This window comes from Pipra filicauda, unplaced genomic scaffold, assembly GCF_003945595.2.
Source record: "Pipra filicauda isolate LSUMZ 115617 unplaced genomic scaffold, ASM394559v2 scaffold663_size174747_pilon, whole genome shotgun sequence".
Classification (NCBI taxonomy): domain Eukaryota; kingdom Metazoa; phylum Chordata; class Aves; order Passeriformes; family Pipridae; genus Pipra; species Pipra filicauda.
The window spans coordinates 106,941-128,604 of NW_024104824.1; the positions used below are offsets into that span (position 1 = coordinate 106,941).

The 21,664-nt window shown below is 43.3% G+C and overlaps 1 protein-coding gene and 1 long non-coding RNA gene across 2 annotated transcripts in view; both read left to right on the top strand.

The window, feature by feature from the left end:
* The first annotated feature begins 3,046 nt into the window (after positions 1-3,046).
* On the top strand, positions 3,047-4,112 carry LOC120324706. The gene is made up of 2 exons (XR_005566211.1): positions 3,047-3,868; positions 3,970-4,112. It is a non-coding gene; the product is annotated as an uncharacterized LOC120324706 (long non-coding RNA).
* A 6,634-nt stretch (positions 4,113-10,746) lies between these two features.
* Positions 10,747-21,664, top strand: part of TP53BP2 (tumor protein p53 binding protein 2) — a 49,533-nt gene continuing 38,615 nt past the window's right edge. The window contains exon 1 of the mRNA XM_027738966.2: positions 10,747-10,909. Within this exon, the coding sequence (XP_027594767.1) occupies positions 10,883-10,909 (27 nt within the window). The 5' untranslated portion in view covers positions 10,747-10,882. The remainder of the gene's footprint in view (positions 10,910-21,664) is intronic.

The window sequence follows — 21,664 nt, forward strand, 5'->3', positions numbered from 1 at the left end:
TCCCTAATACCCAACCTGAACTTCCCCTGAGATGGCTGTACAGCATCCCATCATCTCCTATGGTTGGAGAATGGAGAGATCATGATCTCCCTCTCCGTGCTCCCTCCTGAGGAAACTCTGTGAGAAGGGCCTCCCAAAACTCCATCACTGCTGCTGCCCAGGAGTCTGGCAGTGCTCACTCTGCTCTCTGGAGACAGCTCCGGCTGCACAGGCACAGTGGCCTCCCAGGAGAATGTGGGCGAATTACAGTGAGGCAGCTACAAGGTGGAAAAATACCTCTGTAGCACCTACATGAGGTGCAACTTCATCTTTATTACAAATGTAATCCAGGCTTTTATATTTTACCTATAGATGGGTGAACACTCTGTTTTGTGTTTTGAGTCCTACCCCCTCAGCAGCTGGGGTGGGCAGGGGGGGTTGCAGGTCTGCTGACAGCTTTTGGGGGTCAGAGCCAGCTGGGAAAAAACTCGGCTTGAAATCAGACATTATTGAGCAGGCGGAACACCGAGAATAAAGCAAACTCTGGTCCACTATTTTTTATCCTGCATATAAGGGAGGTTTCTTTGGTTGAATTGCTGGGGCAGCAAAGGGATGGGACCAAGGGCTGTTTCTAGAGCATTTACTGGTGTTTCTGAGCACAGACAAACCATAGTTTCACAACCATTTTAGCCTAACAGAACTTGTGACAGCCACTGAAAAGGATGGTACCAGCCTCCTCTCTGCCTTCGGCTGCTGCTGCTGCTTTGTTTCACATCAGCAGCGTTGGGCGTGTGCTTGACTGGGGAACTGGTGCTGCTGAAGACTGACTTGCCAAAGAAAATCAGTAGACGAATGCCAGAGGTGACTGTAGCAAAGCGTATGGGAAAATGCCATGCAATGTTTGGGGAGAATGGGGCCACTTGTAGTACCTGCACCAAGGTGGTACAGCTTAAAATAATACAGGATTAAAGGATTATCTGCCTGCTGCATCCCTGTTCTTTTTTTTTCTTTCAGTCATGCTGCTCCTCTTTGAAGTTTTATCTTAACCCATTTCTTTCATTTGTAACTCCCCCCTCTCCTCGGAAACCCATCTGCAACCTCTTTCTTAAAAAAAAAAAAAAAAGCAACGGGAAATGAATTAGCTTGGGAGCAGGGCACATGCAAGGGTAAGCCTTTATGTGTGTCATCCGAATGGCACTCCAAAAATGTGCACTGAAATTAATATTTCCTTTTTGGGAGCAGAACACTGTGTGCCTTGTACGGATCTGGAAGTGTTTTGCTCCCCGACCCCGCCCCTCAGCTCATCGATGCCGCTGTAAGATGATCCGGCTATCTTGCAACAAGGGTTTTATTCTTGAGCATGTTTTTCAGACCTGATCTCCTTTCACGTGCACAGTCAGCGGTTTAAGACACACTCAGGAGAATCCTTTATGAACTTGTGACTTGGCACATGAAGTTTGGTCTGGCAGTCCATTAATGCTTTAAAAGCAAGTGTTTTTTTCATCCTACCTAAGCATACGTAATTTAAGATTGTTTTAAGAATGCTTTTTTGGTTTTCATATCATTTGAACAATGCAAGTTTTTAAGATACAGCTTTATGTTTAATAAATATAAGTTGTATGTTCTGTGTGTTTATTATATCACCAAGCAGAATAAATTCATACAATAAACAATATATATTTTATACTAACTACAACTATATACATAGCTTAATAGTTAATAAGTCTACTTTAGTAAGTAGGCTAATTCTGCTGCCTCCCAGATTCTGGTTCATGTCTTTCCCCAGTGTATCCTGTGTCATTTTTCTGAGCATGCATGACTTTGCATTAATTTGCAAAAACGCAGTCCATATGCACTTTCACAAAATCCCATTGCAGACTCTCCAGTGGATGCACTTTTCAGGTATTTTGGGGTAGTGTGAAGCCAGACAACTTGATAATACTTCCCGAAAGGGATGAAATCAAGTTTTCTAGGGTCTATTGTATGTCATGTAACATGCAAACATTTTGTCATTATTTTAGAGGTCATGCAGGGTACATGCCTCATTTGTCTTATTTGGGTTGCCATTCATTTAGATTTCTGCAATGCTGGTAAGACCTTAAAAATCTTCAAATAGCCTCAGTTTTGAATTTACCATGTTAGAATTACAAGTATAGCTGGACTGAAATTTTTTTTAAATGTCTCAATAACTCACAAGATGGATGTTAAGAGAAATGTATTGTTTTGCTCCTTTTACATAAAAATTCTTATAATATTTTTATTTATGTTTGGGGGAATGAAATTTGAGTGTCTCTGTAGTTTGGACTGCATATATGAGGTTTAAAAGGAAGGCCGAGTGGACCAAGGACATCTGGTTTGCATTCTTTGTGGGAATATGCAAAAAATTTTTTATGTCACAAGTCTTTGTAAAATCTCATTATTTGGCTTAAAATTTGTCAGTGAAATTCTCAGATGTATCTATATTGAAAGATTCAACCTCTCAGCTTACTACAATCTTACAAGACCGTATGTATTTTGTGCTCCAAAGTGATTCAAGTCTGGTCTGTTGAGGTCAGCAGGGACTGTGAAATTTTATTGCGAGTATGTAGAATATTTTGTCTGGGCTCTGTGTGGAAATCAGCAACCCAAGAACCATGGTGAAGAGGAAGGAGCTGGGCTCAAATACAAGTAAAGTTGTAACTATCAAATATAAGAAAGCAGAAGAAACTCAGGGAAGGGGAGAAAGAGAGAGTGAGAAGCAGGAGCTTGCAAGCAGATATCTGGGCAAATAGGGTTGCGGGAAGAAATCTAGCAGCAGGGGTTGGAGGTGAGGGAAAGTGTGTAACTAGGTCAAGAAATGCCATGTTAATGAGGAATATTGGAGCAAAGAGGAGTAATGTGCTCAAAAACTGAGGGGAAGAGCAGAAGTTGGGTGGGAGGAGAACAGATTTGTTTTATTAAGTTAGTGTAATCAATAGAAAAATAGAAAAGGCAGTGGAAGCAGCAGTTTGCTCACTTTATGGATATTTGGGATTTTTTTGAAAGAAGTCTGGTCTATTCAAACAACTACATTTTCATTCAGCCTGCTGGACACTGAGGCAGAGTAAAGTCTTTCTTGCTGAAAGGTCTTTTTTTGACAGGCATTAAAAAATAAATGGAAAAAAGCTATATTTAGAGTTCCCTTTAGAATGTTTTTATTAAATGTAGAAGGAGTGTAAATTTGAACAGAATAATCTTTTGCAGATGAAACTTTTATTCCATTAATAGGTAAATTAATAAATATTGTTATGTGGCGTTAGCTTCAGATATCAATGTAATCCCAGTTTAATTAAATCAATATAAGTATTTAACTGGATCCTTTGCAGTTTAATCAGTTTTGGACCCAGAGTGCTACATGTTAAATAAAAAAGTGGTTGAGAAACTGACTCTAAAATGTACATCTACCTCTTAATTTACTTGTAATACTGTACATTTGGCTTCTGATAGGAACCATAAGCTGAAGCTGAGAGGCAGAAGAATATGATGCTCCATGAGAAATAAGAGGTAGAAGCAAAAGGAAAACAGGTAGAAGACAGGGTGAAAGAAAATTACAACCTCTGTAGATTTTTCTGAACTAAAATTGTGGGGACTAGACTAATCCTGAGCAGCTTTTGTAGGCCAGGCACGTTGCACAGCCAGGCTCTCATTAAATATGTTTTCCTCTTAAATTTAAAAAAAAAAATTTAACTAAAATTTTCAAATCCAGAAGAAAATCGGGGTTTGTAGATGTGTAATAGGTAGACTGATGTACTTGGAGGACAAAAAGTGTAAGGGTTCAGACAAATCCCCTTTCTATTTTCTAGGAGTAAAAATACCTTACCTGAAAGACGACTGCACATGTTTACACATCCTCACACAGATGTACTCAAAAGTAAGCTTGGTGAAAAAACTTACATAAACAAAAAGGAGGTTTTAATTGATTAAAATTTAATTACATGACTTTTGCAAATTCTCTGTATTATTCTCTTGCAGGATGTTTGCAAGCCCTAGGATAGAGAGTCACTTTCCACCACTAAGAAGGGCTCAGTTTTGATGTAAGTTCCAAGGAATTCCTTGATTTTTATATATTACCATGTATTTACTCTACAATAAAGATAATTCAGTGAAGACATCAATAATGTCTCTATGCCTCATCAGTTCATCTCAGTGAAACATCACTGACATGACAAACTACACCAATATTGTTGATGTACAAGATAAAGATGGCTCCCAAAATGTCCATTGTTGGTTGTAGACTATTTACCCATGTCTGTCAGGGTTATCTAAAGCAGAGTTTGATTTGCTGAGGCGAAGCACTACAGCTCTGTGTGAGAAGGTGCAAAGAAAATAGATAAATTAACCAGGAGAACATGTTTACAAAGATGTGGTGTGCTCAGTCCTGCAGTCACTTTACAAAAAAGAAATCGTGGGGGGTCTGATATTGAAATAATTTTGGTTTTTCTCACATCCTTCTGGTTTCATTCTCTCTTGACTCCAGAAGGACTGCTAGCATAAGCTGTCTGGCTTCTTGGCAGCTGAGCAATAGGGACAAGGCAACAGTAAAATGGCACTATTAATTTAACTGTTCACATTCTCTGAACAGCCATCTGGGACAGAGGTTCAGTGTCACTCTGTGGCCAACCAGTGTCCTAAAGTTTCTGGTAAGGAATGGGATTTTGATCACAGTATTCCTGTTTGCAACAACTGAATATGTTTGTGCTTAATGAGCATATTTTTCAGTTCCTTCCCTGTTCTTGCTCACTGCCCAGCTCCCTGCTGGGGCTGGATGAGCGGCTGCAGGCAGATACAGCTTTCTCACATTGCTTAATTGCCTTAAACAGACGTTTTGTTACAGAGGGGCTCCTGTCAGGATCTGTGCTGAGACAAATTGACAGGAATCCAGAGTGTGTCTAGTGAATATAATTTAGTTATTGAGAAGAATGGCAGCTGTGTGTGATGCATACAAAACACTAATTTGTGCCAGCCTACATTTTGTTCAAAGATGCTGGGGACTAATGGAAGAGGAAGTTTGTTTCTCCTCTTTTTCAGACACAGTGCAGACTTGCTTTAGCTGACTAGTTGTTAAATTACCTGTGAGGGAAAAAAGCCACACTGAATTTAAATTACATAGAAAAGAATTTAGAGTGAGGAAATTAGAATTTTCTTTGAGCAAGTAACTTGAGAAGTTGGAGAAGCTTTAGTTTACTGAAATTAATTCCTGGCTGATCTGGAACAAACAGAAGACTTTTGTTTACTGTGAGTCATGCTTGTGTAGAGTGATATTAGTGACACTTTCTGCTTTTATAGAATCATCCTTTGAAACTCTTTTTAATGATCTGCTTAAGAGCTGAATAGGTTGCAGCAAAATTGATGCAAATTTCTAAAGTATTTTCTCAGTGCTGCTGGTTTCCAAGTGCTGCTGGCTCTGTGCAATTATTAATTTACTGAGTAACATGATTGACTATGTACTTTGTGCAGTGGGTGCATGTGGGACTCTCACAACTTAGATAATGGGATTAGTTTACAGAGAGGATGAAAGTTAAGCAGGAAATAATTTTTAACTAACTTTAAAGTTACAGAGTCTGAACTTCTTGTCTCATGTAGTTGCTTAGGTGTGTTACCAGTTTATTATATATAAAGTGACCATGAAGTTTATGTTCACTTTGTGTAGTAGTAAGTGCTTTCACAAGGCAAGAGACTGGCTCTCATGCCTTTGAGTGAGGTAAATGTAACTCAGCTGTTCCTCCTGTTGTGAAACTCTAGTTTTTGTTTGAGCTGTGGCATAGGAATGTGACAGAATATGATTATTTGTTTAGATTTTGAATCAATATAATCTCTGTGTGGATAAGGAAGTATATGTCACAATCAAAATGGACTTTGACAACAAAACATACTTTTCAACAAAACACAAACCATCCAAGTAGGGGCCTGATGATGTTGTGCATTAAGTATGCACTGATGTGATAAGCTTCCTAAAGGGGATTACAGCTGAAGAGACTCATTTCAGTTGGCAGACACAGATGTTTTAGAGAGAAGTAGCTTGTCACCAGGAGGAAGGTGTGTCCACTATCACTCCTCAATGTCCAAGGAAACCTTTACGCTTAGAGAATTAGACTGATGCAAGTTGTGGCAAGCCACTGTTTCTTAATTTAAAATTTACACCTGCTAAATGCTTCTTGATGTACTGCTTTTAATATGACATAGACCAAAGGCTTTTGCTTTGGAAGCAGCCACTGGGGTAACATGGGATGTCCTAGCTGATGTTGATAGCAGATTTCTTTAAAGAGTTCATAAATCTCATCTGCAGACTTTGGAACTTGGTCAAGCATGGAATGGGCTGCCCAGGGAAGTGGTGGAATCACCATCCCTGGGAGTGTGCTTAGGGACATGATTTAGTGGTGGACTTGGGTTAATGGCTGGATTTGATGGTATCAGAGGTTTTTTCAGCCTTAATGGTTCTATGAACTAGTGAACTTCTTTTTTTTTTCCAGCTGGGAGATACATCAGTTGTTGTTGTGTGTTTTCCCCAAAACTGTTTCTTCTGTAAGGTCTGCTTTTTAATGTTTTTAAAACAAATTAAATAGTAAAAATGTGACAATAAATAGTGAAAATTAATCTAAAAACAACTAGAGGGCAGCTGGTGGATTAGCAGAATGGTACGAAGGTGCTGAAGGTGTAAAACCATCAGTTTTCTTTTCTATAGATACTTTTTCTCTTTGTGAGGAAGTTTGAAAGCACGGACTAGTCAAGGCCTTTGCTTTGAATCACTGTCTGGGAAAACCTTATCTTGAGCTGGAGACTAGCTATATAAATTAGGTGCCAGAAGTTCAACATGGCTGCAAAGAATCCAGACTTGTGAGGCTACTGTGGCCCAGCCCGAAGAGTTTAGGTGAGTAATTCTCTTGGCATGTTCCTTTTTTTTTTTTTTCCTCCACAGCAATCTCAATTCCAAAGCTTTCTCTTCTTCCTGAGCTCTTAAATTATATCCCCTTATGAATCAGAGCTCAAAAGTCTGACTTGGTGGAGTTTTAACAGTAGGTGGCAGTGGACTGCAAATCTAAACCAGCTGCCTTCCTGCTCCTCTAACACTGATGCTGTTCTGTTGATTTCTGACAAACTTCTGAAATTACTGACTTAGAAACAGTCTAAAAATCATATTCACAATGTTTTTTCTAAAGAATTAAAGGGTTTATTAAAAACAACGAGCAAGTACAGGTTGGTTTGTTTGTTTGTTTGGGGTTTTTGGTGGTTTGTTTTTTTTTTTTTAATTTTTACATATTAGATATGTTACTTGATAATACCTCTAATTATGTCAGGACTGTAACAAGGGACTTTACTGGTCTGGAGGCAGTTTCAAGCAGTCTGGTAGAGCAGAAGATGAGAAGTTACTGTTAAAATTGCTTAGATACAGCGCTGAAGGAATTAACTGGAGTTTTTGGGTTGAATGGTGTGCTGAGGGCATGAACTACAGCAGCGTGTTCCCAGCCCCCTCCCACTGATCCCATTGTACGACAAGACTAATGGCAAGAAAAGATGATGCTATTGATTTCTACTGGTTATCATTACCAGTTCTGCCTGTAATGTGTTTCTGATACTGCAAGTTTCCGTGGTTCAGGTCGAGTAGATCTCTCCTGGAAAGAAGAATCATTCTGCCACATTTTTGTTTAGTGGTTTGGTGGCGTTTCTTCTCCTTTTTTTGGATACTTTTCAAGCCATTCCATGAGTATTAATTTCCCCTGAACCCTTGCTGTGACTGCTTCTAGGGAACTGCATGTGGTCTTAGTCAACTGCAGCATTCTCCGCTCAGGCCGCCAAAAGTAGTGGGAACCAGGGAAGAGGTGCAGAGCTTCAGCTGTGCCGTTGGCTCCAGATCCTGTGGATCTCCTCTTCTCTTCCTTTTTGTGATAGCTCCATGTATGCAGGACTGGGAACAGCTGCCCCTTGCCAATTCTCCTGTGTGTGACCCAGTTATCTCCAACTGTTGACACGCTGGAGGTTGAACTCGCGGTCAGAAACCCTCACGTACTTCTGCCCACTGGGGGGGAACCACTGACTCCCTGCTCATAAACCTAAAAACCTTTCCTGTAATTAATAACCCATCGTGGGAAATTCATGTCATGCTTACCTAGTGAAATCATGCCTGAATTGCTGTGAGAGGCAGAGATGTGATGTGCTGTAGGGAAGGCGAGCAGTGCTGCTGAGATGGGCACGGGTGCAGGTGGTTTTGACCCCGCTTTACCTGCAAACCTGGCGAGCACTGTCCCCTCTGCTGGAGAGGAGCTGGGATCTAAAGGGAGAGACCAGATGGCACTGTGAGCTTTCATCACAGTGTATGAGTCACAGAGCCTGGACAAAAACTGGAAATAAATAGGTGCACCCCTTGGAGCTTCATTTCCGTAGCAGGGATGGGGTTGTAGATTTGTGTGGAAGATGTCAAAATTAGAACTTGAGCCAGAAGAGTCTTCTGTGCATTGACCTGCAAAAGGCATGCACTAGCAAGATGTAGCTACCACATACATCATCTGAAATATCCTTTCTATTTGATTTTTGCCTAACCATTTCCAGGTTTTTTTTACAGGCTTAGAAATTGATGTTTTAATATTCTAACTATTATTAGAAATTATTTGTGTCTGTACTTAAGATCATACTCCTTATTTTATCCCTTACCAGCTAGATGCTTCTAAAAATTCATCAGAGATTTGCAGAATCATTGGCTGGAGTGTGTCCAAAGGAGGGCAATGAAGCTGGTGAAAGGTCTGGAGCACAAGTCTTATAAAGAGGAGCTGAGGGAGCTGGAGGTGTTCAGCCTGGAGAAAAGGATGATCAGAGGGACCTTATCACGCTCTACCTGAAATGAGGTTGTAGCGACATGGGGGTTGGTCTTTTCTGCCAGGTAACAAACAATAAGACAAGAAGTAATAGCCTCAGGTTGCACCAGGGGAGGTTTAGATTGGATATTAGGAAAAATTTCTTCACTGAAAGAGTGGCCAAGCATTGGAACAGGCTGCCCAGGGAAGTGGTGGAGTCACCATCCCTGGAGCTGTTCAGGAAATGTGTAGGTGTGGTGCTTGAGGACATGGTTTAGTGGAAGATGTGGCCGTGTTGGGTTAATGGTTGAGGACTCAACGATCTTCGAGGTCTTTTCCAACCTTAATGATTCTATGATTCTAAGACTTTTGGTTCTCCGTTGCCATGTACTTTGGCCTGTAACATTTTTATCTTGTAAAATAAATTTAAAGTGTAAGTTTAAAAAAAAATCAGACCCAAACTACCAAATGAAAACTGGGCTTATAAACCTTCTGTGGGCAGGTCGGCCCCCGTGTGTGGAAAAGTGAATCATAACAGCTGCAAATCGGGGCCACGGGAAAGAGCTGGAATTCAGAGATAGGCTCTGCAGCCATAGGGAGCAGGAATGCGGGACTTTGCTCGCGGTTCAGGTTGGGTGATTGCAGTCCTTGGGTCAAACAACCGCGTGGAAACAAGGCAGCGGCGGGTTTTCCCCCTGGAATACAGGGATCCGCCGCCCGGGACCCGAAGGGTGACAGGGCGGGGCCGTGACGTCACGGCGTTGCCGGGAGACACCGCGTTGTGTTCGCCGGGTGGCCAATGGGCGCCGGGGGAGGTGACGTCATGCCGGCGGCCGCGCCTCCTCATTGGCCGGCGGCGGCGCGGGGGCGAGGAGGGAAGGCGGGTCCCGGTGCCAGTCACGGTCCCGGGACACGGCCGGGCTGGGCCGCGCCGGGTTTTTGCCCCGTTCCCCCCCGCTGCAGCAGCATTGCATTAAACAGTGCTTGGTAATCGCCCAAGAGTCCCTGGGGGGCTTGTCAGCGCTCTCAAAGTTTCTTTACTGCTTTAGAAAAAGAGATGTTTGTACACAAATTAGGTCCTAGTTTTGTTCTTCCTTCATCGGGGAACTTCTAATCCTCTCCGCTTTTATCCTTTCTAATTACTGCGAAGATTCTAATGCGAATAGGAAAAACAGATGGAGCTGGTTTTCCTGCCGAGAGAGCCCTGTAACGGTGCTGATAGAACATACTTTTCTTCCAAGCCTTCCCTGAGCTTTTGAAGTGGTGTAGCAAAGTGCCTGAGTTTGAAACGGGTGTCCTGCACACTGGTTCAGGGAAGAGAACACTTTCTTTCCCCCACTCTTAAGTGGGAGTAAAGGATTCGCGGGGATATTTTTTTTGGGCAGCCCAACCTTAATATGGGTCTCTTAAAGACTGTTTTGGCATCTCAGCGAGGTCTGACTTGACCACCGTAGTTCGACTGCCGGGTCCAACCACAACGTTTTGGGCAGGGATGCTCCACTGGCAAGGTACACGAGGAGCTAAAAGGGGATTATCGGTAGGACTGTCCGTCTGAGGCAGCAGGGAAGGCAGGGACTCGCAGATCAGACTAGGGGAGGCTCTGTTCTTGAAGCCCGACGTTGGCCGATGGCTTCCCACCCTCGCTTCTCCGCTGCCGGTCTACGGAAGAGTGGTGCTGTGTGTGGCCGTGCCCGTGCACCGCGTGGGGCCCCGAAACCGGCGCGTTTCGGCGGGATGTGCAGGAGGAGGTGACCCGTGGGGACTCTCACGTACCTCGTGTTGTCCCGAGCCCCGGGAGCTCCGACCTCCCTCGTGGAGCTGCGGGCCGGCGCCCCCGGCGGGCGCGGGGGGCGGGCCGGCCCCTCCCGGGGGTGGGCGGCGGGCGGGGCGCGGCGGCTCCTCCTCGCCGGGCCGGGGTTAGTTTCGGAGCGGAGCCGGGGGCGGCGGGAGAGCGGTTCCCGGTGGGAACAAAGCGGAGGGCGGGCGGCGTGACCGGGCCGGGCACGGTGCCTCCCGCAACAGGTCGTGCCGGCGGCAGCGCAGCCCCTCCTTCCCCCGCGCCGCCGGACTCCCGCGGCGGGGCCGGACCGGCCGCCCCCATGCGGTTCGGCTCCAAGATGATGCCGGTGAGTCCCGGGGCGCGGGTAGGGGGCTGCCCGGGGCGCGGAAAGTTGGAGCGGGGCGGCGGGAGGGAAAATGGATCCTGTGGACGTGGAGGGGGGCGGGAGGCGACCCTCCTTCCCGGCGGCATTCCCTGCCCGCGTCCCTCCCACCCGACGGGGCTCCGCGGCCTCGCGGGGGCTTCCCCTCCCCCTCCCGGCTTTTTTTCCCTCCCGCAGCTTTTCCTTTTCTTCCTCTTTCACGCCGGGATCAACTTGTTAGACGGGCCCGCTGGAGCCGGGCCAGGGCAGGGGGGGGCGGCGGGGCCCCGGCGGTGGAGGGGGGCCCACAGCGCCCGGGGGCTTTTCCCTTCGCCCTGCTCCCGGCGGGATAAGGCTTCTCGCCCGGAGGGGTAAACGGGCACCGACTCTGGATCCTGCTTGCTTTTTTTTTTTTTTTTTTTTTTTTTTTTTTAATAGTACGAAGTTCTTGAAGTTGGTTTGAGCCGCCTCTGCTGCTCCTGTGGGCTGGGGTGGTTTTGTTTTGGAGTGCCCGCACTCCCAGAGGAAGATGGTGTCCATGTTGTTTACGGTTCAAAGTGATTAGGAGCTCTCGGGGGCAGGTATTCCCAACCTCGGCCGGGAGAGTTTCGGGAGCTGTTGGCGGCTGTGTGTGTTAAACCTGCCCTGCTCTGGGAGGTGTCTCTTGTTTTAGCACTTTCAAAAGGCACAGGGAGCACCACCTCCTCTAAGAGTTTATACATGAATTTTAAACCTACACCGTTTTTGTCAGCTGAGGTTGGATGAAAGCAAAGCACAGAAGCTTTGCTTAGTTTCCAGCACAATATATGTGAAGGTGGTGGCGTAAAATAATTTCCTTTGAAAGTACACCTGCCACTGAATACCTGGTTTTACCAGCAGGGATGCCGCATGAAATCCGTAGTCTGTTGTTAGAGAAACTGAACAATTTGCAGAAATTTCCAACAAGCTTAATACCTGTTTAGTTCGAGTTGAGGGTGCTTTAAAGTCTTCTCTGTGCCATCCTCCCCCGGGCGATACGGCCTGTCTTACCGGGCTCGATACCGAGTAGCTTTGCACGCATAGGTAGTTCTTTCTGCAGCACTCTTCTATTGAAGATTATTTCCAGTTTAACTCTTCAGGAACGGGGTGAATCAAGCGAGGAAGGAACTGTACTGGAAGGTGAAACTGGGAATCCGTGCTGAAAGGGTATGGGTGTTTCAGGGAAGCTTGTTTTGCTATAGGTGTGAGGTTCTTCCTCTGCAATTAGGCGGAAATAATGAGCGATAATTTGATCTCGCAGAACACTTGAGTAGGGTGACTATTGCTGTAGCTAATGAAGAGGAACAGACAGAATATGAGCCCAACTACAGATTAAATAGCTAATGTGTTGTGCAACAGTGGTGGTGTCTGCCTATGAAAACTTGGGAAAACAAGCAGTAAATATAATAAGGTGTTAATTCAATCCCTGTCAAAACTAAGCTAGGTAAGCGCCCTCATATAACAGTGAAATCTCCTGTTGCTGGTGAGTTCCTTGTCACTGAGTTGAAATAAAGGAGAAAACAAGCAGGAGCAGTCTTACCCTATCAGCATTTGCAAGTGACAAGTTCCAGAATATGCATTGCCCCGATGGCTCAGACTTCTCTTTGGCTCATGACTCAACTCATTAGTGATTCTGTTTTTTAACACATAAATAAAGGGATGAATGCAGCCTTTTCAGTTTGTGTTTACTGTGAATAATGAAAGATACGTGAAGGTTGAAAGTGGCTTAAGGAATTAAAAATATAGGTATTGTGAGTATTAGAACTTAAATTCAACTAAAAAAAAACCAACCCAAACCCCCAAACCAACAGCAGCCCAAAACAAAAAAATGTCAGTTTTGTTATAGTCTTCAGAGGGATAAGATTTCCAAAAGTGCCTAAGGGTGTTACAGAAGTGCACTGGTCCATTGACTGCAGGACACATAAACAGTCACTTGCCACTTTGAAAGCATTTTATATCAAGTATTCTTACATGAATGCGAATATGAAAGTCTGGAAAATGCAGTGTCAGAAATCATTATTATTTTTTTTTTGGTAAGTGTTTCTGCAGATTTCCTCATCTTTAATAATAATAAAACCTCGTTCCTCTTTTAACAAAGAAATTAAAAGAGTTTGAGGTGGGAGAGAATGAGGGTTTTGAAGAAAGTCCTCTTGTATTTATGTGATAATGAGGTGTTCATGGACTTGAGTATCTTTATCCGCATTGTTTGAATGAGTAGTAGGCTGGCCTCAAGCCATCTACAAAATGTTTTGTTTCTTTCTTAATGTTTCTTAAGATGTCTCTTTCTTTTTCCCACCTGCAAATAAAATCGTCAGTATAAGATTTTTTTTAACTCTCAGCTCCAGGTCCATCTCCTGTGTTCTAGAAGAATAGCGTGGGCGAGGGATTAAACAACGGTTTGTGACCCCAACTGGGGAATACAGGCAATGTGAGCCCAGCCAGGAATTCACCTCTGAGTAGCTGCCAGGGCAAAGCTGGGAAACTGCTGTAGCAGCATAACTACTCGTGCTCTTGGGAGACTACCCTGAAATGGGAATGTTTTCCTTGTGGTAATGACAGATAGGAGCTCAACTGCTGCTGTAACCATATGGCAGGACAGTGATTGAAATTCTGCATGAGGGTGTACTGTGAAGTAATTTGTGTGTAGCTGTACTGATGAAGGTAATAACAGGGTTAATGCTGGCAAGCTGTGTGAAGTTGTCTCACCTTTCATCTGTGAAGGCTTGTGGGAGTGTGACTAGTACTGTTAAGTAGTGAAAAGGAGCTGGAAACATTTTCTAAAATAGCATATTTTTCTGCAGCATAATTGATCTCTCTCCCTTATTTTACATTATTACCCTAAAATGAGCATGTAGAAACAATTTGCGTCATTATACATGCTGGATAAATGTTTGGGGCTTTTTTTGTTTTTGTCAGATAGTGGGAGGTAAAACAGATTGAGCTACCCTTTAAAGCCCAGAGAAGTTGTTGGATCAAACCCCCTTGATCTAGATAACAGTCCATTTTGCAATTTGAATTATGTGCAGTAGTTACTGGAGGGCCTCCTTGAGATCAGGATGGATCCAGACATACAGCTGTATTGTTAGGGAGTAACTTGGCAGACTGGAGAGCACTTAAATTCCTTAAGTTTTGCCTCCTATCATCAGAAATGACTGAAATTTCTGAATCTGAAGTTTCCTGACGATGATGTGTTCTTTTCTAAAAAGGTTAAGCTGCGCTTTTAAGTGTAACACTGCAACTTTGATACCACAAGGAGTTAGGCTTTCCTCCTAAGGTCTGTTGAACGTCTTGTCCCAAGTGGTCCTCTCAGAGTTGCTATGTCCAGTGAGCACTGCACTTAAAGTACATCTTTTCATTGCAGAATGCTCACTACTCGGTGGATATGTGTGTTTTTTATCTTCAAAACAGCTTTAATTGTAGTGGTTTTTTACTTGTTCCGTTAGGTTGTTAATTGGAACTGCCATATGGATTCTGAATTACTGAAAGTATAGTAGTAGCTCATCTTTGGCAGTTTTCTTAGGAAACACTTTTCTGGCAGTTTAACTAAGGAACTTTTAGCAGAAATGAATCTCTTGCCCTTTGTAAGATGAGCAGCTATAAGTTTATAAACAAACTGACCCCTGGTAGAGTTTGTTATGATAACAGTAAGTGAACTGTAGGATCTCAGGCTTGTTTCCTGTGGTCTTTGAATTATTTAATCTCTGATCAGGTTTATCAGTCATTAACACTGTTTTTCTTGTCCCCTTTCATGGATTTCAATGCATGAATGGGATTTCAGACTGTGAGCTGTTCTGAGAATATGCCTTGTATCTTCATCTGATTGGAGGATTTAGCTTGTTGTGTCTTCTTTTAACTGAATTTCCCTTAATAATTTAAAAGTTTTAATACTGTATTAAAACAGTATAATGTGGTACTCAGTGCTTAAGTATCTTGTCTAGAATGCTAAATAAAGCTTAGGTGATTGTTTTGTTGAGCTTTCTTAGCTCTAAACTTATCAAACCTTGTGCACTTCCCTTACAGATTGTGACCTGTTCTCAACAGAGAACTCTGCCTTGAGGTTCCCACAGTGCTTTTTCTTTCTCCCCTCCCCTCCCTTCATGTTGTTACAAGATCTTTTTTACTTTTTTTTTTCCCCATCCAGTTAAAAATCTTTTCAGGGATAGTTTTAAATGCATTTAATTTCTCATATGACTTTTTAAATATCTTAGCCCTCCATCTGCAATTTGTGTTATATTATGCAACAGTATGTTAAATATCTTTGTTTCTTTGTGTGGCTTTTATCAGAAATGGGGGAAGGGCAATATTACAAATTCATACCAGATCAAGCTGTGGAGGCCGTGGGAATAGCTAATTATGCTGCTTCTGATCTGTTCAACAGTTCGGGGTGTGAGTGCCTTGTGGGGCTCTTGCATTTACAGTTTCAAGGGCTAATGTGCAGTCATGAGGTTTGGGATGGGTGGATAATTCATGGAGTTTTGTTTTGTTTTCTCCTTCCTTCCGAGTGTTGTCAGATGGGATCTCTGCTTTGTGGGATTAATTTACATGCAAGTCAGTTGGACTTTGAAAGAGGCAGGTATAAAGGTTATTTCAGCAAAATAAACTACCGGAATGGCAATGTGCCTGGCATTCCTTTCAAATTATTGATTAAGAAACAGTGCTGAAAGTGCTCCATTTGTCTAGCCTCTGTCTTTGTTAGTAGTCTGCCTTGGGGACGCTCCTTTCTCTCCCACTGTGCGTGTTATTGAGCTTGTTTAATTATGGGCAGAGCTGTGCCTTGCTGCCGTACAGCGTCTCTGAAGAAGGAGTCGGATAACCCCGAGGAAACGGGCTCAAGCTGCCTCCTGTGGCTTGGTGGCACCGTTGGAGAAGGACTTTTTGCTTCCTTTTGCACGTGCCCACTCATAACAAAGGAACCACCAGATCCTTTTAATCTGTGGGCTTTCACCGTCTTCTGAAGTGTAAAAACTAACTCAATGCTCTGGAGGATGCTCCTATTCGTGAGGTAAAGAGCAGATAAAACTGTTCTCTTTGCTCACAGTTTTATTATCTTCAGGCCTGGTTTCTCTCAGCTTAGTCACTTGTGAGTCAGGCCAAGTCTTTTTGATCTTCAGTTCCAAACAGTTGGATGATACTGTGTATAAAGGTCACTGGAAATTCTGGACATCACGTGAAGTATACTTAATTACCTTAGTCACTATGGCTTAACTGTTGTAGAGGTTTCAGACTTTTCTGTGAAACATGAAAGATCTGAAATGTTGTTTAAAAGACTGTAAGATAACTTGCTGTAGTTTGGGATAAATGTTCATGGGAGATGAAACAGGGAGTGAATTAGGGACAGAACAGCAACTGTGACTCTGGCATGTTACAGGGCAGAAACTAGTCTTCCGCTTTTGCTGTTTGCATTTTGTTAATCATTAATATTCAGGATCTTGCTGCTGCTGTTTAGAGTTAGTCATGCATGTGTCCTCATCAGTTGTTTAACCACAGCAGTGGTATTGTGTGGATGTTGAACCCAGGGCTGTCTGAAGATGAACCTTTTGGATTTTGTTGCTGTGGCGTTAATACCAAGGATTTTTTTAGCTGAGCTGGTTATGTTGTTTCTGTACCAATTTCTTCTCTGCTACCGTGGTGCTTCCATATCATATGATATGGTCTTTTCAATAGATGGCTGTGTGCAATGCCTTAGCTTTTATTGGTGTATGTTTTAAAAAGGAGGATTGGGGCAAACTTTACTTTTTTCTAATTTTTTTTTTAAAACCTACTCTTATGTCTTTATTTCATCCTTTTGCAAAGTAAAGTATAGATATTTTAAAATCAAGCATGTGCTACAGTTATCCCTCATTCTATGTGGTTCTCTTTATTATAAAATTGATTCTTAAAAGCCTTTGTCTGCAGTATATCTGGGTTATAATACCCAAACTCGTGCAAAATCATGGGCACATTTACATGGAATTGACTGAAAGCTGACTTGAAAGCTCCTGACGTTGAGTTATTCCATATCAAACATTTGGTCTGTAAAATACTGACTGATGTGATTATAACATTTAATAAAGTGAGCAGAAGCTGCAGGGAGCTCAAGCTCCTTGTTAAAGGTCATGTGGTGAGTTCAGCCTGGGATTTGGGAGACCCACCGAGTCAAACCAACTGGTACATTGTGGTGCGTCTGGAATACAAGTCTGTTGTATCCAGTGTAAGTTTTAAAATGATCTTGCAGTAATTGCATCACCTGCACCTCTGTTTCTATAGGGTTGATCACAAATGGGGAGAGAACCTTGGCGGTAGTTGCGTTCCACATTTGAGAACAGTCCTCAAAAGAGTTGACTTCACACACATGTAAATGTTCCCATTTCCTTGTTTAAGGCATATCTTGGATATGAGGCAGCGTGAGGGTTTTGGTTTGGGGTTTTCTGTTGTTGTTGAATAAGTGAGATTTCCCTTGTCTTTTGATACTCTTATTTTGTGAGGCTTAACTGCTTAAGGAGTAATTTAGATCTAAGCTTAGATTACTAATTTTCCTCTATTGCATTAAGAGTGTTAAATCCCTTTGTTTCTTCAAATTGAAAGCTGAGGAAGAGTCTCTGAAAGCGTGTATTTTTCTTACCTTCATTTTCCTTCTGTCATCTAGAAGAGAAAAATCCATTTTTTTTTCATCTTCTTCAGTGGGTTCCTTTTTAATGCTGTAATTTTTACCCCATTTGAGCTCTATTCTGCACCAAACCACCAATGTGCTCAATAACTCCAGTGTAGCAGCAACCTGTGAGTGTGTGAAGAGGTTGCAGACATGCTGTGTGTGAACAAGGAGCTGGAAGACTTCACATAAGCACGGGTGTAGAGTATCCCCCTTGCATTCTCAAAAGTGTGGAGGCTTGAACTTCTGCAAAGATGATTGTCCCCTTCTTGGGTTTAGTTAGCCACAAGACTGTTTAGTGACACACACAGGGATCTCAACCCCTATTCATTAGTTTTGTTGGACAAAGTTGAAGCTGTGGAAATTGGCTGGGCTAGTGAATCACACAGAAATCTACAGGAAGGCTCTTAGTCCCTGTAGCTGGGTCTTCATTCAGCTGTTTCTGTCATACCTGTGCACAGTTATAACTTCCTATTTTCCTTGCTGCCTGAGAGTGGTGGCTTGTCTGATGTGCTTTTTCCTTTTTTCAAGTGTGTGCAAAGACCTTTCTTTACCCTGCTCTCCATCCTATATAAGTGTGTGCTGCCCTGAACGCAGAATCTTGCCCAAATCAGTATCTGAGCCATGGAGAGCAGTGATTGACAGCTCCTGCCAGACTTCTCCAGGAAAGTGAAACCCATTCTTGCCATCTTTGGGTCTCCTAGGGCAGGGTAGACCCTCTAAAGGATGGTATTCCTAGAACTTGTTAGAGCTTCTTGATCTCAGCTGTAGTAAAACTGTGTCTCTCAACATAATCAAGTGTTCAGGAAAAGCTGACGTAGCAGGGAATGATGGATTTCTGGCTGTAACAGAGGGAAGGGAGGGAGGTGTTGCTGAGTTGTGAAAGGCAGAATGTGTAGGGGCCAGGCCAAATGCTCCAAACCTCCTTGGAGAATGCTATGAAGCTTTCCTGTGAAATCCCAAAAGCTGTAGAGGTCATGTATAAGCTGTGTTCCTGAAGAACTTTGCTTGCTTGTCATGCTGCCCCATAACCACTTTATCAGCATTACCCCTGCTGTATCTTTCAGCCTTTTGAGAACATGTTTTACTGCAAGTAAAGGTTTGTACAGGGAAGCTATGGAAACAGCACTCCATGCTTCTTGCTTCTGCATTGTTATTCCTCTGCTATTGTATGTAGGTCTTGCCCAAGAGACCCTTCTGCAGAGTGGTTTACCTGTGTTGTACAAAACCCATTGTTATTTAGAGTGCTTGTCTTGCAAATAGTATTTAGTGATGTTGGGTTAGAGGAGTTTTCTACCTCCAGGGAAGCTGAATGAGCAACCAAATAGTGACAGGCTGAGAGGGACAATTTCTGAAGTTCTTCGAGCAAGAGGAGCCTGGCATAATGTAAATGTTATTTGACTAAACTCTGTTTAATTCATTTGAAATAGGTGTGACACCACCTAAGCAACCACCATTTCACACAAGTCCATCTGCAAAGCTCGTTTTGTCTGACTTTGGTGTGACAACATGTAAAGCCAAAAGCCACCCAGGCGGGCCTGCTGCCTTGCCCTGATGAACTGCTCTCCTTTCACTTCTCATCTGGCATGTCTGTGTAGAGCCTGGTATTGCCTGGAAAGAGCTCTGGGGAGTGAGCGGCACTTAAATAAAACCTGTCAGACAGTGATCAACTCTACAATCTGCCACCCTTCTGCAGCTTCTGTTACAGTAGCTGAATGTTTTCGATAGAAGTTAAAGTATGTAGAGCTCCACATTACAGGAGCAAAGGTTAGATCAAGCAGGGTGCTTGAGCTAATGTGCTGGTTGAAGGGGCAAGGTTTCTCCTTCCCAGTTCTGCTGTGGTTGTACATATCCCATTATAGTCGACTTAAGACCATCTGGCAATCCATCATTTTCAGTGTTAGAATAGCCCTACCAACCTCTTTTAACTTGCAAAATAACGAAAAGGATCGGTCTGTTTTGGTGCAGAAGCTCGATGCGTCCCCTGTGCCAGCTGAATGTGTGCTGTTTCAGTCACTAATGGCTTCCCGTGTGTTTGCAGCCCAGAAGTAGTAGGACAAAACCCCTTTATGGCTTTGAATAATAACATCAGCTGTTGTCAAATAGATATGATCACCAAGCATAGGCATTTCATGCTGGTCATCTTTGGCATGGCTGGTGCCTGTGTTGGTTGCCTGCAATGCCATGTGTGCTGGCAGTCATCTGGATCTGACAAGTGAAGGTCATTCTTCAAGGTGCACTTCATTGCAACAGGAGCGTACCCACCCAGAGCTGGTGGTGTGTTGGAAAGAGCTGCCCTTCTGCGAAGCTGTGGTGTGACATTACACCTAATTAATTTAATAGTAGGATGCTGCTGAAATGGATGGTGTTGTTCCTTTGATTTCCATCCACACCCAAAGCCACGTGTCTCTTGTAGCTTCCCCTTGAATTTAGTAAGGAGTTCGGTGATGGTTGGCTGGAAATGCTGCCTACACTAAAGGCAACAAGCAACTAAAAGACATACAGTGGAAGCGATTTGCCGTGTGGCTGCGTAATCATACATAAGGGGGCAGATTTGAGAAGACCACAATGTGCCTCTCTCAGCTCACCATTTAGGTTGGCTGAGCTGTAGCAGTCAAATGGTACTTTATGCTTTCCTTAACCTCCATGTTGTCTTGAGAGTTGGTAATAGAGGGGAATTTCTCCACCATCTCTGTGTCGTCTCTCGCTGCAGGGGTTAATTTGGACTAACATACATATAATTTATTCTGGCGAGGCCGAGGAGCTCACGTAACAGGAAGCCTCTCCATCGTAGCAGCAAATATGTAGGAAGTCAGATCTGATTTTGGAAGCAGTAAAGCATGCACACTGTTGTGCTGTGTGGTCTGAAATTCCTGGTTTGTGTTGGTTTGGTTTTTGTTTGTCCTGAAGGTGGGTGGCTGAATAGCGTGTTCTGAGGTTACAGCATAAAGGAGATGTCAACCTGTGGTGTGTTAAAATGCCTCTGAATTTCATGTTGTAGTAATGCACCTCAGGATACCAAACTGATCAGACTGTGTCACAGAACAGCCCAAACAGTGTGTCCTGTGACTTTTTCCACATTGGAATTGCCCATGTGGTTAAATGTGTCACTGTTGCAGGTGCCTGAAATGATGTATCCTCTGACCTACCTGTGCACATCATGAGTGTTTTGGTTTGGTTGTAGATCTGTTTCGTGGAGGTGGGACACAGATTTTGGCAGCTATTTTCCTGGGGGAGTGACTGACATGATGTATTTTCAAAAGTGTTTGGCACTGAGCTCTATGAAGTTGCTGGATTTGGAGTAAATGAGTGTTCTATGCTTCTTTTTTTACTGACTCGCTACATGATTTGTGTTGCTATTATATCGCAAACCATCTGCTTTCTTGTTCTTTTTTTTGAACTGTTTTAGATGGACCTTGACTCGCAAAAAAAAAAAATCATCTTTTCTGCTTCAATACCCCACCTCCCCCATGGGTGCTCCCACCAGCACAGCACCCTGGTACCAGTAAATAGAAGGTAATAAATTAGCCTGATGTATGGGTAGACACTTGTTGTATGACAAATTTGCATTAACCTTGCACGTACTGATGGGCTGAGGTTGGAGTGCTTCCTGGTGTGAATGTTCATTGTCTTTTTATTGGTGAGATTATTATGTGTTGGCTGGAAAAGGAGAAAATGAGTATTTTTAAACCAAGGAAGAGTTGGTGTCTTAGACAGTGGGCCGTGTGTTGTGGGTGGCACAGGTGCCAGAATTACTGTGATAGCCTGTGTTGTTTGTGTAGGTTGTGTTAAATATGCTTTCATCCCTGATGTCGATCTGGTTTTGCTGTTCTCCATGAAAGGTCTTGTCTCGTACTAAATCTTTTTTTATTACCAGTAAAAACACTAGGCTTTCTTTTCACTGTGAAAGTGTCCATGTGTTTGAAGGGACTGTTTTGAGAGGTGTGATTCTCATGGAGTCCCAACAGGGCACGCTTTGCATGCCCTTTTATTGGCCTCTGGCCATCTAGGAGGCCAGGAGAACCTAATGCTTATTCCCAGTGAGGGGGGGATGGATGCAAAGCTCTAGAGCAGCGAGAGGAAATCAGTTTCTT